General features: G+C 42.9%; 3 protein-coding genes across 14 annotated transcripts in view; 2 read left to right on the top strand and 1 right to left on the bottom strand.

Annotated features, from left to right (window-relative positions):
- Nucleotides 1-6,779, top strand: part of Doa (Darkener of apricot) — a 36,059-nt gene extending 29,280 nt beyond the window's left edge. For 3 of the 11 annotated variants that reach the window (XM_065865555.2, XM_065865553.2, XM_065865547.2), the window contains 9 exons: nt 3,401-3,476; nt 4,179-4,245; nt 4,307-4,420; nt 4,487-4,577; nt 4,640-4,810; nt 4,871-5,040; nt 5,108-5,221; nt 5,311-5,501; nt 5,566-6,779. In XM_065865555.2, coding sequence (XP_065721627.1) covers nt 3,401-3,476; nt 4,179-4,245; nt 4,307-4,420; nt 4,487-4,577; nt 4,640-4,810; nt 4,871-5,040; nt 5,108-5,221; nt 5,311-5,501; nt 5,566-5,693 — 1,122 coding nt within the window. In that variant the 3' untranslated portion in view covers nt 5,694-6,779. Of the gene's footprint in view, nt 1-250; nt 2,057-3,400; nt 3,477-4,178; nt 4,246-4,306; nt 4,421-4,486; nt 4,578-4,639; nt 5,041-5,107; nt 5,222-5,292; nt 5,502-5,565 lie in introns of those variants that run through there. The other 8 variants (XM_036817614.3, XM_065865554.2, XM_070997046.1 and 5 more) reach the window with 6 other exon arrangements.
- A 324-nt stretch (nt 6,780-7,103) lies between these two features.
- On the top strand, nt 7,104-9,246 carry LOC108007297 (prolyl 4-hydroxylase subunit alpha-2). The gene is made up of 8 exons (XM_017070938.4): nt 7,104-7,274; nt 7,332-7,480; nt 7,539-7,689; nt 7,744-7,937; nt 7,995-8,503; nt 8,561-8,614; nt 8,824-8,989; nt 9,062-9,246. Exons 1-8 carry the CDS (start codon nt 7,129-7,131, stop codon nt 9,118-9,120), a joined length of 1,428 nt encoding a protein of 475 aa, XP_016926427.4. The 5' UTR covers nt 7,104-7,128; the 3' UTR covers nt 9,121-9,246.
- DIP-gamma (Dpr-interacting protein gamma) overlaps nt 9,149-16,276 on the bottom strand; it is a 58,344-nt gene continuing 51,216 nt past the window's right edge. For both annotated transcript variants that reach the window (XM_036817677.3, XM_065866332.2), the window contains exons 3-12: nt 11,937-12,374; nt 11,738-11,856; nt 11,515-11,615; nt 11,343-11,449; nt 11,103-11,276; nt 10,902-11,030; nt 10,307-10,505; nt 10,042-10,190; nt 9,875-9,934; nt 9,149-9,755 (exon numbers count right to left, since the gene is read on the bottom strand). In XM_036817677.3, coding sequence (XP_036673572.3) covers nt 9,640-9,755; nt 9,875-9,934; nt 10,042-10,190; nt 10,307-10,505; nt 10,902-11,030; nt 11,103-11,276; nt 11,343-11,449; nt 11,515-11,615; nt 11,738-11,856; nt 11,937-12,024 — 1,242 coding nt within the window. In that variant the 5' untranslated portion in view covers nt 12,025-12,374 and the 3' untranslated portion in view covers nt 9,149-9,639. The remainder of the gene's footprint in view (nt 9,756-9,874; nt 9,935-10,041; nt 10,191-10,306; nt 10,506-10,901; nt 11,031-11,102; nt 11,277-11,342; nt 11,450-11,514; nt 11,616-11,737; nt 11,857-11,936; nt 12,375-16,276) is intronic.

Below are 16,276 nucleotides of genomic sequence, written 5' to 3' on the forward strand. Positions count from 1 at the left end.
AAAGGCCCAAAAGCACCCCATAATTAGTCATTGCCGAAAAGGCATTTTAAATGGGGTCTAAGTCTAGGTCTGGTCTTGAGTTTCGGTCTCTGGGCCTTCTTCTTACGTGGAGCGTAAAAAGTTTTACGCCCGTCACCGTTGGTTTCACACGAGCGCTGCTTTGGAGCACTTTCCTTTTCCATGAAACCTGTGAATCCGAAACTGAATCTTAATCTCAATCCCCCTACCTTCAAATCGTCGGGTTCTTCAGCGAAGAGATCTGCTCTTGGACAAAGACAGAACGCCAACCACATCAGCGACCTCCTCGGGAGGCAAGCAGTCTGCCATTTCCCGGTTGGAGAACAAATACTCGGACATCTTGGAGCGAGCGGCTGGAAGGCGGCGGCATGAGGAGGATCGCGACAAGACGCTGGAGCCAGACGACTATGGCGCCAGCGGAAGTGGCGGACTGCTCCGCTCGGCCACCTCCCACCAGCTGGCCAAGTCGAAGTTGTCCTCCAATTCTTTTAATGCTTCGGATCGCAAGGAGCGCACTCCGTACCGTACTCGAGCTCAGAGGCAACGATATATGGCCGAGTCCAATGATAGTGGCTATCTGACCAGCAACAATCGATTGCTGGACGAGAATTACCCAGTGGACTATGGCCAACGATACGATTACCATGATGCCCTGCGTCTTGGGGGAGCGTCAGGTTATCCGTCCAGTCGCTATGGCCGAAGAGCTGGCGAAGAAGAGGCTCTCTCGCCACGCTCCACAAGAGCTTATGGCAGAACCAGAACAGTGGAAAGCCTGCTAGCCGCCGAGATTCAAGACAGCAGTCGGAATGCTGCAGCAGCTCCTGCCGAAGATCGCCCTTTGAACTCGAGGAACCGCTTTGCCCATCGACGCAAGGAGCAACCACCACCGGAATTGACTGCCGAAGAGCGGGAAATTCTTGCCGACGATCGCTCCTCGGAAGACAATGCAGCCATTCTGATGCTGCTGCGGGAAGACAACCAGTTCCTGGAGGCCAAAAAGTTTGAGGAGCGCATGCGCAAACGTCGTGAGCTCAGGGATCGAGTCAAACGCATGGAGGAGGCGGCCGAGGAGGCCAAGAAGACTGAAGCGGCAGTAGCGGCGGCCGAAGCGGAGGCAGCTGCTCTCGAGCAGGAGGCCAAAATGGCCAAGGAGGCAGCCGCAGCAGCGGCCACTGCAGCAGCAAGTGCAGCATCTGCAGCAGTTTCATCAGCAGCCACACTAGAACCGCCGCAGGAGGCGCCCAAGAAGAAGTCGCGCAGCAAAAAAGTAACTAGAGAAGGCAGTGGCTCCTCCGAAAGCACCTCGGGCAGCAGCTCCTCCGATGAGGCGGAGACAGAAACCGAGACCGATTCGGCTGCGCCCGGTGTGCAACTAACCCACACATCAGACGACAACACAACCCCACAGACACAGATCCCGTCTGTCAATGGCAGCACCACTACCTCCACCATCACTACAATTACTTCCCCCTCCGACACAGCCACCACCTCATCCACTAGCACTTCTGCTCTTTCTAACAACCACACAACGGCAGCAGCGACGGCACTCTCCTCCGGCACCACCACCGCAACCAAGAGCCGCTTTCTGCCCCACTCAGATCGCAACAACAATGACCTCGCCAAGTACAAGCCCAGCAGCCAGCTGATGCACTCCTCCAGCTCGGGGGCACTGGCCTTTGGCGGGATTGGTGCGCGTCTCGCGGCAGCTGATGCCCGGCGTCAGCAGCAGCGGTATCAGGGCGCCAGTTCACGTACCGCCGCCGTGCTCAGCGAGTTTGATCGCTATAAGCCGGGATCGGGAACGGGCTCCGGATCGAGCTACCTTCATGACTCTTACAGCGGGAGTAGCAGGAGGTCCAATGCTCTGGGCGGTAGCTCTTTGTATCCCCCGCGATCTGGACTGGATGGCTACCAGCAGCAGCAGTATCAGCAGTCTTCGTCTTCCTACCTGCAGCACGATCACTACCAGCTGGCCAAGAGCGCCACCTCGTCGGCCCTGTTCAACAGGTCACGCATTCCAAAGACACTCTCGACCTTTGTAAGCAATTAGCCACCCCGACTATCCATCCGGGGGATGGAAGATTCGTTAGCAGCTTGAGCTTTGTTGGCGCCGCCTCTTCTAACTGCAACTGTCCATGGACCCACCCACCTTAAAACCTAACCCTCCACATATCTCAAGACCCCCTCTTTCCAAATATTCTCCCCCAGACAGTCGACCTACTACAGAAAAAGCTAACAGCACTGCGGATTGTATTCCATGTTGACTAACTGATACAATGTTGATCCTGCCTGCGCTTTTTGCATGCGATTTTGACACTAAAGCTAGGAAAAAATGTAAGATATCCTCTGACCTCTGACTTATACAGCAAAAAACGACTTTATTTGTTCTTTTACCATTTTATGTTTATTACCAAAAAGAGCTATTAATGTTAATACTAAGCAAAGAGCATTTAATGGTTTGTTGTTTTTTTATTGCCCAAGAAACAAGAGCACAGCTATTGGTGCTTATCTATATATATATATATAAACATATATATAATACGTTATATATACCATTTCCGATATATACCTATTTGCCATTATATATGATATTGTTTGTACATGTTTTGATATTAACCATTTTTGTAAACACAAATCTCAAAAATTTGTCCGAACTAATTTTCTTATCGAACAAACGAAACGTATTTTTCTCGTGTTTTTTCTGAATATGATGATGAAAATCACAATGATGATGATGATGGGTTGATGATGATGATGATGTACATACACAACTTGATGGGGATGATGATATGATGATGATGTTGGTTGGTTTACGGGATGTCTGCGGCTGACTTATAAACGGAATGCGATTGCTTATGGTGCCAACGTGGGATCATTTGGATGATGCTCTTTTTTATTGGCTTGACCTGATCCTGATGATGATGATGATGGCCCCTGCGACCTGCGACCCCTGGAACCGATCGAACCCGTGGAAAATATATAAATTTTTGTTTCTTTTTTCTCTTTCTTTTTTGTTTCTTTTTCTCTCTTTCAAATTACATACTTTACCACACACGCACACACGCACCTTATGTGTACGTCTGTAAACTACTGCCATCGACAACGACCACGCCCCCCAACTTCTCGCTCGCAAATTCTCCGCTCGCCGTTTCGCTCGCAACCCGCCTACTACTGCCTCTACCTCCTCTTTCAACGGATCGAATGCACCACCCGCCATGCAATCGCAATCGCAATCGTCGCCACCCACCGCAAACAACGCCACCTCCAAACAACCTGCAACATCGGCAACGGCAACCACTGCAACAACCACCCTACGTCGTCGATCGCTCCACTCCGCTCCAATCCGATCCGATCCGACCCGAACGAACGATTGCTCGAACAGACAGCAAAGCCCGTCATTCAAGATGATGCTGATGGTCACTTAATTTACCACACCGGAGACATTCTCCATCACAGATGTTCGTGACAATTTTTGGTTTTTAATTTTTCCATACTTATGTTTAGACAACAATCAGAAAACTTAAAAAAAAAAGAAAAATTACTCTTAAAGAAAACAAAAGAAAGAAGAAAAAATAATGAGAGGCATAAGCCAACCAGTCACACTTTTCTCTCCTCTTCTTATAACTCTCTTTTAGTTTAAAATATTTCCAAGTTTTCATTATTATTTCTTAATTATCTCACAGCAAGACCAAATTCGCGTCGCGTGCAATCGGGAAATTAAGAAAATTTTGAACGAATATAAAAAAAGAGAAGGACAAAACAACAATTGAAAAATTTCACACCATTTTCGTTAGTTTCGCGAAAATCTTTTCAACTTCCGAAATTTGTCTTTGATGGCTCTAAGTTTAACTTTTACCGGCAAAAACAAAATTCCCCTTAACTACGAAAAATTCAACTGGGAAGTTTTCACACAAATAAAACGAACACGAACTTTGTCGCATAATTAACGAATTAATATTGAAAATGCAAACTCTTTCCGTACAACACACTCAGCTTAGAGTCGAAATTTAGTATTCTGCCCAGCCCTCATCCAATATTTAGTTACAGCTATAGGTTTAGCTTTAGAACAAGAAAAATAAAACAGACAGCTAACGTTTAACACTCCTTATGGACTTGTCCGAAACTCTACTACAACTCGCTATCCTTTTCCCGAATTTCAGATAAGATCATGGCCACACTGGGCGAGGGAACTTTTGGACGTGTGGTCAAGGTCAAAGACATGGAGCGGTAAGTTTTCATGTTTGAAAAATTATTAAAGCAATTTATAAATATCTTTTTATTATTTCAGTGATTACTGCATGGCCTTGAAGATTATTAAGAACGTGGAAAAGTACCGCGAAGCTGCCAAGCTGGAGATAAATGCCTTGGAAAAGATTGCCCAAAAGGATCCGCATTGCGATCAGTAAGTATATAAATGTATTATTCTCTTGGAACTTATCCTAATCAGATATTTCCATTACGTTTGCAGTTTGTGCGTGAAAATGATAGACTGGTTTGATTATCATGGACACATGTGTATAGTTTTTGAAATGTTGGGGCTTAGTGTTTTCGATTTTTTGGTGAGTAGAAGCTTATTAACCTAAATCTATCCTAGATTATGATGTGTATCAATCATTTACAGCGTGAGAACAACTATGAGCCTTACTCGCTGGACCAAGTGCGCCACATGGCCTATCAATTATGCTACTCTGTGAAATTTCTACATGACAATCGTTTAACGCACACAGATCTCAAGCCGGAGAACATACTCTTCGTCGATTCAGATTATACATCTCACTATAATCATAAGATTGTAAGTATTGCCGCAATCTGTAATGAAGGAAATCCATACTTATACTTTCCTTATTCACAGAACCGCGAGGTGCGCCGCGTCAAGAACACGGACGTCCGTCTGATCGACTTTGGGTCGGCCACCTTCGACCACGAGCACCACAGCACAATTGTCTCGACGCGACATTACCGCGCGCCCGAGGTCATACTGGAGCTGGGGTGGTCACAGCCGTGTGATGTTTGGTCCATTGGGTAAGATTTGCTAACACCCACATCAAGTATGCGCATATTAAATGATTTGCCGAAATTCCATCAACAGGTGCATCTTGTTCGAACTGTATCTGGGAATCACGCTCTTCCAAACGCACGACAATCGCGAGCATCTGGCCATGATGGAGCGAATCTTGGGACAAATACCATATCGCATGGCACGGTAATACAATGCAGCTCATGCTTTTATTTCCCAAGGCGCAGTTCCCTTCACCGAAATCGTTTAACGTGTAGCAATCATACTCTTTATAGCAAAACCAAAACAAAGTACTTCTATCATGGTAAGTTGGATTGGGATGAGAAGTCCAGTGCGGGTCGCTACGTCCGAGATCACTGCAAGCCGTTGTTCCTGTGCCAGCTGAGCGACAGCGAGGACCACTGTGAGCTCTTCAGTCTGATCAAGAAGATGCTGGAGTACGAGCCCTCGTCCCGCATCACGTTAGGTAAGCTGGCATTGACTTAATTAGTGATAACAATACTAATCAATTATCTTTCGATTTGTTGCAGGTGAAGCCCTGCGTCATCCGTTCTTCGACAGGTTGCCACCGCACCATCGAGTGGGTGAAGTGAGCAACAAGCAGCCCTTATCGTCGGGCAGCAGCAGCCGCGAACGATCGCACAGCCTCTCCAGATGAGAATTACAGCGATTTGGTTATTGTTGACAGACAGCGCTAATCAAGCACTCACTCATGCAAACATACACTCGAAGCAGTCGTCCAGCAACGTCTTGCACCAGGCTCGTAGAGTAGACCAGCAACTTTACGGCAAACCAAACCTACTTTAAGTGCTAAAGTCTTTTTATTCTAAATTTTTTTGAACTTGACTTGTATAAATGTTTATTATACAAAAATCCATTGATCCATATTTTGATCCTTTGTTTCCTAAATATTTTGTGCACTTGTTGCTGTGCATCATTTAGAGCTGTGTAGCGCCTACGCTTGCGCTTGTGCATTGTACCATACCCGCCAAACAGTGTTTTGTTCTGTAATGATAACCAAATCGTGTATAATATTGATAGTGCGGTGCGTCCTCCCCGGAATCACTGGAACCTACTTGTAAATGTCTTGCGTTGTGCACCCCCCCGAGGTAGAGGAGACAAATTGAACCGACTGCAAAACCGATAATTTGGAATATACAAATGTAGTTGTAAAATAAGAAAGTCGCTTAAAGGCGCTAGTTGGAATGCATCCCCATATGTACACCTGTCACTGCAATGGGAGCCGACTAATTTGTAATTAATACACCATTTCGAGAGCGTGAACTGTAAGCTAATGCAAGCCATTATGTGCGCCGCCCACGAATGTCCGGATGGTTGTAAATGTAAAGAGCAATTGTTATGCCGCCCTGTGTACACTTCAGCGATCGCAGCGCATTTTGTGTAAATTCAGTAGCAGCCCAGAGTCATCTCTCTTAGCATACGTTTTCAAATGTGTAGAACTATCGCCGGCCTGTTTTGTTCGTTTTCGTTTTACAATCGAATTTCGAAAGATCAACCCATTTACACATTGCTGCACACCACCCATACACACATCGTATGAACCCTAGAGTATATTTGAATATACTATACATACTTAATTCAAATGATTGTGAGTTAGTTTAATATTACATAAATATTAATTATAAATTACATTATTTGCAATTTAACCCGATCAACCAGCATATAAGAAAAAAAAACAATATTGTCAAGTTATTAAAAATTGAAATAAATCTTAAATAAAAAAACAATTTAGAAGTCTTTTTAATAAAGAAAATGGTAATCAACCTGCCAAGTTTTGGGAAATGTAAATTTGTGGAAAATTAAACAACTTATCATTAGATCTAACTAATCATTAACTAACACTATAATGTTAAGATGAATCTATTTTTGGTGGTTGAGTTGTATACTTTTGGGGCTCTGTTGGGACAATAATGCTAGTCTGTCCCAAGTTACTTTACAGACTTACTCAAACTCCTCGCTCATTAGTAGTACCTGAACAAATTGAATTTCATAGTTTCTAAAATACACATGAGAGCTCTCTGCTCTGTTCACATTCAGTTATCATGAGGAACCTTTGCTGGCCGATTTTTCTTATGGGAGTGACAACTGCCATGGAAACTAAGTACTATGCCACATCGACGCGGGAAATGGCATCTCTGGTACAAGTTGAGGACGAACTAATAGGATATATGCGCCAGTATGCGAAGGAATTGCAGCTTAAAGTAAACACCATGAGGGTGTAGGTTATTTGTTTACAATACAAGAAGTTTTTGTAAATATAGGTAAATTTGTATAGTTTCCAGAAAGAATGGATGACGAGGAGAGCGCTAGGATCGGCTGATCCTACGACCTATGTGGCCAATCCCCTGATAAGTTTTCCACTCATGCGAAGAATGTACTCCGATGTTCCTAAGTTGCTTGAATTTGCTCGACAGGAGAATAAAGGTCTTCAACCACAAAATAATTTAGCAAATAAATTAAGAACTAAAATATTTTTAAGCAGGTCCTCTTCAAAAGTTGGTTAACCGAGATATATCTGATATTACGGCACTGGAGCTTAAAGTGGCTGCAACTGGATTGTTGCGATTTCAGGGCGTTTATGGCCTGAATGCAAGCGAAATGGCCAATGGAAAATTGTCTGACAAGCAGTACAAGTGAGCTCTATAAAATCTTATGCCCTAAAAAAAATAAATTCCATCTCCAAAAAGCTCCAGGTTAAGTGCCGCAGATTGCCTTGCTTTGGGCACTCATCTAGAGGATCAGAAAAAAGGCAACCAGGCAATCAAGTGGCTGAGAATTTCCCTGGAGCAGTGTGAAGATCAATTGGATCCTGTAAATAGGTTACTTCAAACAGGTCGCTCTCAAATCTATGAGAAACTAGGCCTAACATTGCTTTCCATGCGTAAGTCTAGTAAAAAGCAAGAGTGATCTATACCATCATACTTTATAAATTATGCAGATGATTTGCCAGCCAGTCAAGCTGCTTTTAAGAAGTCAATGGAGTGGGCCTCCAGGGATGATAATACCAATCTGGCCAATCATTTGAACGACAATTTGGATCACATGTTTGTGCATCTGGATAACTGTCGGGGAAAAAACCTCCTGCCAAGAAATTCCGCCCTCCGTTGTCGCTATTTTACGGAAGGTTCGCCATTTCTTCGCCTGGCTCCACTTAAGATGGAGCAGCTGAACTTTGAACCTTTTGTTGGTCTCTTTCATGATGTTATATCGCCGGAAGAGCAGGACGATTTAATAAACCTTTCAACATCAAGATTAGAACATAGGAAGGTAGATAGCTCCAGCGTAGAGGCTGAAGTGCCGGTGAATGCCTCTGATCATGTAGCGCGAATTCACCAAAGGATTGAGGATATGACGGGACTCTATTTGGGAGAAAGCAAACCACTAACAGTCTCCAACTTTGGCATTGGAGGTCAGGATTTTATCCATTTGGACTGCGAGCAGCCGAAGGTGAGTTTTTAATGTAATTTTTACTATATGATTTATAGATAAGGTATTCTTTTCTAGGAATTTGTTGAACCATTTATACCAGAATATCACACAGCTACTGTGCTGTTCTATGTAAGTCTTTATCTTTAATTTAAGAAAGATATAAAAAAGAGAGATAACAAAAAAAAAAGTGTTAGCCAAATAATACCGAAAGCCAAAAATAGAAAGTGATGACCTCTCCTAAAAATCATAAACGTGATTGTTTAGCAAACGCCAAAGTTTAATGGCCGCAGGTAATTGAATGAGATTTAAAATTAATGTTTGTATAACCCCCTTTCCAGTTAAGTAATGTTCAGATGGGTGGCCACGCCTCTTTTCCGGATCTGGGTTTTGGTTCTAAGCCCAGTCGTGGATCGGCCTTGGTTTGGCACAATATTGACAACGCCGGGAATTGTGACATTCGAAGTTTGCAGGCCACTTGTCCGGTGCTCCTTGGAATGCAGTGGGGTAAGTCATTAAGGTCCCTCATCGATTCTTTTCTCCCCTACTTACCACCTACTTGTACCAACCGAAAAACAGTGGCCAGAAAATGGATCAGTGGGTCAGGCCAGTGGCGCAGGAAACCCTGTCGGAAGTGAAGAAAAAGCGCTTTTCCATTCGGTTTTTTTTTCCACTTTTGCGATAATTTATTCAATAATTTTGTCGTTATTTATATTATGATAATAAATTTTATGCACTATTTTATAGTATTCATATTTAATTTATATGCAATGTAACATTATTCGGGGCTGGGGGGGAAATGGTAGGGTTTTGGCAGCCAATTGTCCACTTTTGATATCCTCTTTAGTTTCATTAGGGAGCGGGATTTGGGTATGGGATTTGGCAAAGGGTTTGGGGTGTTCAGCGGGTGGGAACAACGCGTTTCCTGATACGTATGCAAATGATATCTGAGGCAGCGGAAGGCGCCTCCGGCAATATGTATAAGTGCGTGGGCGGCCGGGGACCGATAAGTTGATGATGTGGGTATGGGGGTAGACGGAACCGGAAACGGAAACGAACAACAAGAACGCAGGCGAGAGAGAGAGATGTCGATGTCGGTGTCCGAGGGAATCTGTAGGAATACTTGATTGCCGGCTCTTCTTCTCTCAGTTTTGATATCACGCTACCCCGGCCCTCAGTGTCAGCCTCATCCACAGAAGCATCAGCATGGCGAGCAGGGGCTGCCACGTCGTCTGGTTGCTACTGGCCGCATTTCGAGCCGCCTCCTCGAGACCTGTGGCAATAACCAATCAAATATGATTCAAGTTTAAAATCAATTGATTTAAATGTTGTTTATAATATTTAAATATTAAATTTCTTTGTTGAAAAAAAGGAGAGGTTCTCAAAACTCACCTCCGATGTAGTTCAGATGATCATCGTTGCTGGCGGAGGCGCCCGGATGAAGCTTGATTTCTGCAACACAAAACCACATGCCCCGGGAAGAAAAAACAACATGGACAAACAAAACAAATTAAAGCCAGTGAACGAGAGATGGCGGAGCAGAGATTGCGTATACGCACCGTATAACCGCAATGTGCCCTCGGCACGGCCCAGCGAGTTTGTGCTGACGCAGTGATAGGTGCCCACATCGGAGGGTGAGAAGGAACGCACCACCAGCAGCATGACGCCCCGATAGCCATCGCGCCGCTCCGTTATCCCGTACTTGGGCCTGCATTGGATATGGGTCCAGAATGTAAAGGCAAGTAAGGGTAAGGAATGGAATGGAATGGTTTCGAGATGGATATGTATCACTGATGTCTGGCGTACGGAATTCCCCGAACTTACCCGTCGAGCAGCATTTCGGGGCCCGGCGAGCCGGACTCGAGGCTGGCCGTGGAGACGCTGGCGAATCCGTTGGACGTTCGCGCCCCCTTCAGCCAGTAGGAGACGGGCGATGGGGAGGCCTCCACCTGGCATTCCAGCTGCACATCGGATCCCAGGGGCGTGCCCAACAGTTGGCTGGGGGCCCTCACCATGGGAGCAACTGCGGAGTGGAATCGTTGGTGAGTCGAGTGAGTGAGTGGTCGGATTTCATTGATTTCGCAGGAAAGCACAAATAAATACATTTATTATTCTTATTCTCATGAAATTGTGCAATTGTCCAGTACACTGACTTAAATTTATTAATCGTATTGATGAAACTTTAAAGAGGAACATGAAATAGATTTTTGCTGTCTACCTTAAGATTTTGCAATATTTAAAAATGATTAACTTGAATATTGTATTGTATAATAATAATTTTGAATAGACATTTTCGTTTCTTATGCAAACATTTTTGAAAGCCTATTTAAATTCAGTTCTTTCTTAAGTTTGACCAAGCTAGATTTTATAAACAAATGTAGATCCTGGCTCTTTATAAATTGAATATTTTATAACTCACATTGCACACTCAGCGAGACTCGTTTGCTGACAGCAGGTGGAACATCGTTTGAGGCTATACATAAGTAGGCGCCCATCTGACGCCTTTCCAGACGAAGTAGCCTGAGTGAAGATCCATTGTAGGACTCCACTATAATAAGATATTAAAAGCAAATATAAATGGATTTTAGTTATATTTATTTTTGTATTTGGCCATATTCACCTTTCATGAGCTCTCGACTGCCTGGCTTGCGAATGAGAATCATTTCGCCGTCTTCCCTGCGCCAGATGACTCTCGGCAGGGGATTCCCCGTGGCTTTGCAGGTGAGCGTGGCATCCTCGCCCTCCTGAACGGCCAGATCGGCGGATGACTCTTCATTTATGATATCTGGTGGAACTATTAATAAAAGAGGTTAATTATGAGTTTAAGTTGCATACCAAAAATAATGATTTAATGGCTTACCCTGCACATCGATACAGCCCACTTGTTTCTTCATGGGACTCGTGTTTATTTGGCACATATAGCAACCTCTATCACTTTCACGCAGTTTGCTGATCTTGAGTTTCCATCTAAATAATATATTATAATATATTTAAGTTATGAATCTCTTATAAAGTTATTTTTCTTAACTTACGTGTGCATATCTTGGTGCATCACGCTGATTCTCGCATTGTGGGTAACCACTCTACCTTGTAGAGCCAATACCGTCTGATCGGAGGCTCTCAGCCAGCCAACCTGAAAAAGAGGATTACATAATATATGGATTTAAAATACCATAATTTTTAAAGCTTTAAATACAACCAACTTAATCAAGGGGTTGTTTAAATCCCCTTCCTGTCAAAATTCCCAAGGCTCACCTTATTCTTGCCCAGATTGCGCACCGAGCAGGCCAAGATGGCCTCGCGTCCTGCCGGATATGTGACATTGTTGATGAACCCGATGAACTCCGGATCGGGATCCAGTTGGGAATTGCTCTCTGCGAAAGGAGTGGCCAACGGATATGTAGTGAATGCAGCCCCCGCTCGCAATTAAAGCCCCCTCCTGCTGCCCACTTACCGTGATGCTGGTTCTGGGTCGAGCCACTGCCGCATTTTGTGGCCATTATCAGGATGACAAACAGCGTCGATTGCAGCAGCTTCTCCATTTTGTTGTTGATGCTGTTGTTGCTGGTGGAGTTGTTAGTGCTGTTGTTGCTGCTGCTGCTGCTGTTGCGGTTCTTTTATTTGCTGCAGCAGCTGTTTCTCCTGGCACTCTTTGTTTTCCTATTATTTTATGGGTATTTTAGTTGCTATATTTTTTTCTCGTTTTTTTTTTTGTATATTTCTGTGGGGGTCTCGTGGCAATTTCTATTTTCTATTTGCATTTGAATTTGAATGCGAATTCCTATTTCAATTCCGATTCCGATTGCGAATTCTATTTACCGCGTGTTTGTGCCAATTGGGCTTTGATTTTCAGCTGGCTCGCCTCGCGTCCCACTGCCACGCCCATTGACATCTGCAAGTAAACAAGAAATGCGAGCAAAACATCAGAATCTGAATCGGAATCACAATCCCCGTCCGAAGCGGAATCATCGGTTTAAATTTATATCGCGATAAAGCGGAAAAAAAGTCGAAGAATCGAGCACAAAAGGCTGTTCAATTTGAGTGCACTAAAAGGTGGGGGGAGGGGGGTTGGTCTGCAACAAGGGGGGGGGCGGTTTGTTATGGGGGCCAAAAGGGAGGTGGGCTTGATGCTATGATGGGCGCAGCGCTAACTTGATTATCAAGCGTTGCAACAAATTTGACGTTGCCTGCTTTTAGGGGCATCCAATATGGCTGCCGGGCAAGCTCAATCTCACCAACACAGCTTTGCACTACACTAAGAGAAAGTAAATTGTGAATTTAAGAAATTACATGGGAGAGTTAAGAATGTTTCCTTATAAAATGGGAAAGTTTTAACAACTATTATGATTTTGAATGCTTAATTGATATCACTGATTTATAGGAACATTTTTGCCTTAAATTGATTTAATGAATTATTGATGGTCTATAAATTAGAATAACCATATTGTGAATATTTTCTTTAACAATCTATGCATTATTGTAAGGGTCATGATATTTATACACTCATATTCTTAAGCTTACGTTTTTAATAAGAAATGCTGCATCATGTAACTTAGATGACTCCAAATGATTATCAATGATTTTATGATTGTACCCAAAAACTTTTTTTTTTCTGTGTACCCCCCCTCTTTTGGCCACCAATTCGTGATCCCTGGCTCAGCCTCGACACAAAGTAAAAGGCAAATGCAATTTTCAACACAAACAAAAATTTATGGCTCGGCAGCAGCCTTGGTCCATCCAGCTGCAGGATGCAGAAGTTGCAATAAAAGAAGGCCCCGCGATTTTGGAAAGGGCGTGAAAAAGCGGTTAAAAAGGCGAAAGGTGCAAAATATGAATGTAAATATTAAAAAAGTTTCGAGGCGCACAAACTAACGAGGTGTTCGCTCATTTGCCACGGCGTTGGGCACCCGCCACAAACTCTGATCTTACAGGTCCCCCCCCCCACCCTTTTTAAAGTTGATGCGGGTTTTCAACGCCCACCTGGCGCATCGGCATGCGCTGTAATTTAATTCCAGTGTGAAATTGAGCGCTCTCCTAATAGTGAATTTGCACTAAACCAGTTAGCAAGTCGCCGGGGCGATGTCTTGACAACTTCTGACGAGGTGTCAATGCGATGCCCCGGGAAACTGGGAACTGTTAGCCGGGAAAACCGAGCGATGGGAGCCTGGAGTTCCGGGTTCCGCCCTCCCAACTCCTAACCAACCCAACTCCCAACTCCCTGGGAGTTCTGGTTTGGTGACGGTGACATTCAAAAGGCGGAAATGTGATTTACTTATTAAATTAGAGTTTCAGAATGTTGCTGGGTGGGAAGTTTACTTGGCGTGGGATGCACTCGAGCTTGCAGCGGGGATGTAAAACTTCGCCAGCGGGGGGTAAACCTCTTCTGAGTGTCGTTAGGGGATGCCAAGTGTGGGGAATCAATCTGCTTTCCTGCTAAGTGGATTAACTTACGGTTATTAAATTTAATTGTTTTCCCAGCCCATTGTATTAATGGCATTGTGTGGGAATTCCTGTTATATTTCTTTTGGTTGGGCAATTTGTGTGCATATAATATCATATTTTTTGACCTTATCCGCACTTGTTATCTAAATTGCATTTATACATATACACAGCCGGATTCAAATCTTGTTTTATTAACTTCCTTTTCTGCTTAATTTCATTTTAAATAAATAAAAGCACATGTCGGCGTTTCCATTTGCATCTGCACACTTCCTTCTTCATTTTTGTTTTGTTCAAAATCAAATGAATGTTCAAAAAGGATTATAATAAAATTAATTAATTTGCATTCAAATGCAGGTATGCACTCATATTCATTTGACTGTACTATGTGAATTTCTAAAATGTTCCAATAAATTATACAAGGAATTTGTTTTTCTCAAATTTGAATGTAAGCTTAAACTTATATAAACTTATAGAAAGTGATTCTTGTTTTCATAATTGCGGCAATTTAGCATGTCAATTATTTATAAATTATGAAACAACAAGCTATTAGGAATGAGTAGCAAGCTTATAAGCTCTTTAACTTTTAAAATTGTATTTCATTGAAGCTTTTGTATTCATATGTTATTCATGCACATTGTACCCATAAAGGACATTCTTCCATAATCTTCTACCTACATATATTAATTATTTGCTTAATAAGAAAGCTTAATTTCTTTGATATTCATACTTAGGAATGTGCTGCATTTGCTTCACAGTTAATTAGAGGTGTTCAAAGCAACCTCTTCCGATTGAATGGCTTCTTTTGCGAGTGCCTCATCCTCCGTATTATATATTTACCTTGATTCATGGCGAATTCCCCGTTAATCTTAGGGCCCTATTTCAAGTGATTTCTGCTGCTTTTGGCCAAAAAGCCCTCACGCCTTTTTTTTACCCGCCCATTCCGCTGATTGCCCGCCCTGCAGACAACATTTGCATTAGCACTCAAAAGACGGAATATTTAAGAGCGTCCCACAGTGCGAAAATAAATAAATTTGCTGTGTAAACAGAAGCGGGCGCCAAAGAGAGCAAGTTGGAAAAACTGAGCAGGGCCAAGAAGAATGAATGGGCTAGAAAAAACATGACAAAAAGCTGCGCCCATCAAATGAAAAGAAGAAACTGCAAATCAGCGCAGTTGCAGCAAAGGTAAACTTCTGGCCAAAGGGAAAGGCGTTTTTCCGCGAGGGGGTTGGGAGGGGTCGGGGTGAAAAATGGGTGGAAAAGCGTGTAAGTGGGCGGGGCGAAGAAAGAGAAACTCGACAAGTGGCAGCGCGAGGTCGGCGGAGCAAGTGAAAGGAGCAAAAGGCGACAGCAAAGCGAACTAACACAGCGGAAAAGCCTTTTGAAGTTCCTCTGCTAACAACAACAACTAAAACAGCAGCAGCGTGAATAACAAAAACAAGAGCCATTACAACAACAACAGAAGCAACGCCAAAGGATGCTTAGTTTAGGAAAACTCGAAGGACCCAATACTCTACTTACTAAATACACAGTTTACATGTTTTAAGGAGTCGAACCTTTTTTTTCAAATTTAAAAATATTTTTTCTTTATATATGCCAATTAATTCCATTAATTTTTGAGCAGATTACTTTACTGAAATTATTTTATTAAACTTATTATATAACATATTTATTTTATAATATTTTTTGGTAGGCAAAAAAGTCCTAAAGTTCCAATTTAAACTTTTGTTGTTTACATTTATTCGTAACCTACTATGATTCTTAGTGGTTTATTTTCAAAGGCTTAACATATTTATTTAATAAATCACCATTGAAAGGCGCATGCCATTTGCTTTAAATAAACAAATATTTATAATTGCCTTGATATGACAAAAAACTGCTGAAAATTGCGTTTAAATTAAGGTGTCATGACCACGTGTTTGTTAAGCTAGCCATTGCCAATAATTGTTTGCCCATAAAAATATTAAAACAAAGCAAATATTATGTGTGTGTGTTTTTAAATTAGGTTGCTATTTTTTATAAACGACCGCATGCTAAAAACACTGAGCCTAACCTTAATAAAAATACTAAAAACTAAATAAATTAAAGCTTTTTAATGATGTCAAACTGCTGGCCAAATTAAGAGGACCTTGTGTCGAACAAAAGTCAGTGCAACAAGAACAACAGCAAACACTTGAACTGGAGAGCGATGACGACGTCAGCAACGCGTTGCAAAAGCAGTGGAAAAGCGGAAAAGTTGGGGGGGAAATGCTGGGGGAACAGGGAAAAGGACAGTGGGCTGGGTGAACTACGAGCCGGGTCAGTCGTGCAGGCAAATGGCAGAATGTTCGGCAAAGCAATTTGACTTAAAAATGC

Source organism: Drosophila suzukii, chromosome 3 (genome assembly GCF_043229965.1).
Source record: "Drosophila suzukii chromosome 3, CBGP_Dsuzu_IsoJpt1.0, whole genome shotgun sequence".
NCBI classification, from domain to species: domain Eukaryota; kingdom Metazoa; phylum Arthropoda; class Insecta; order Diptera; family Drosophilidae; genus Drosophila; species Drosophila suzukii.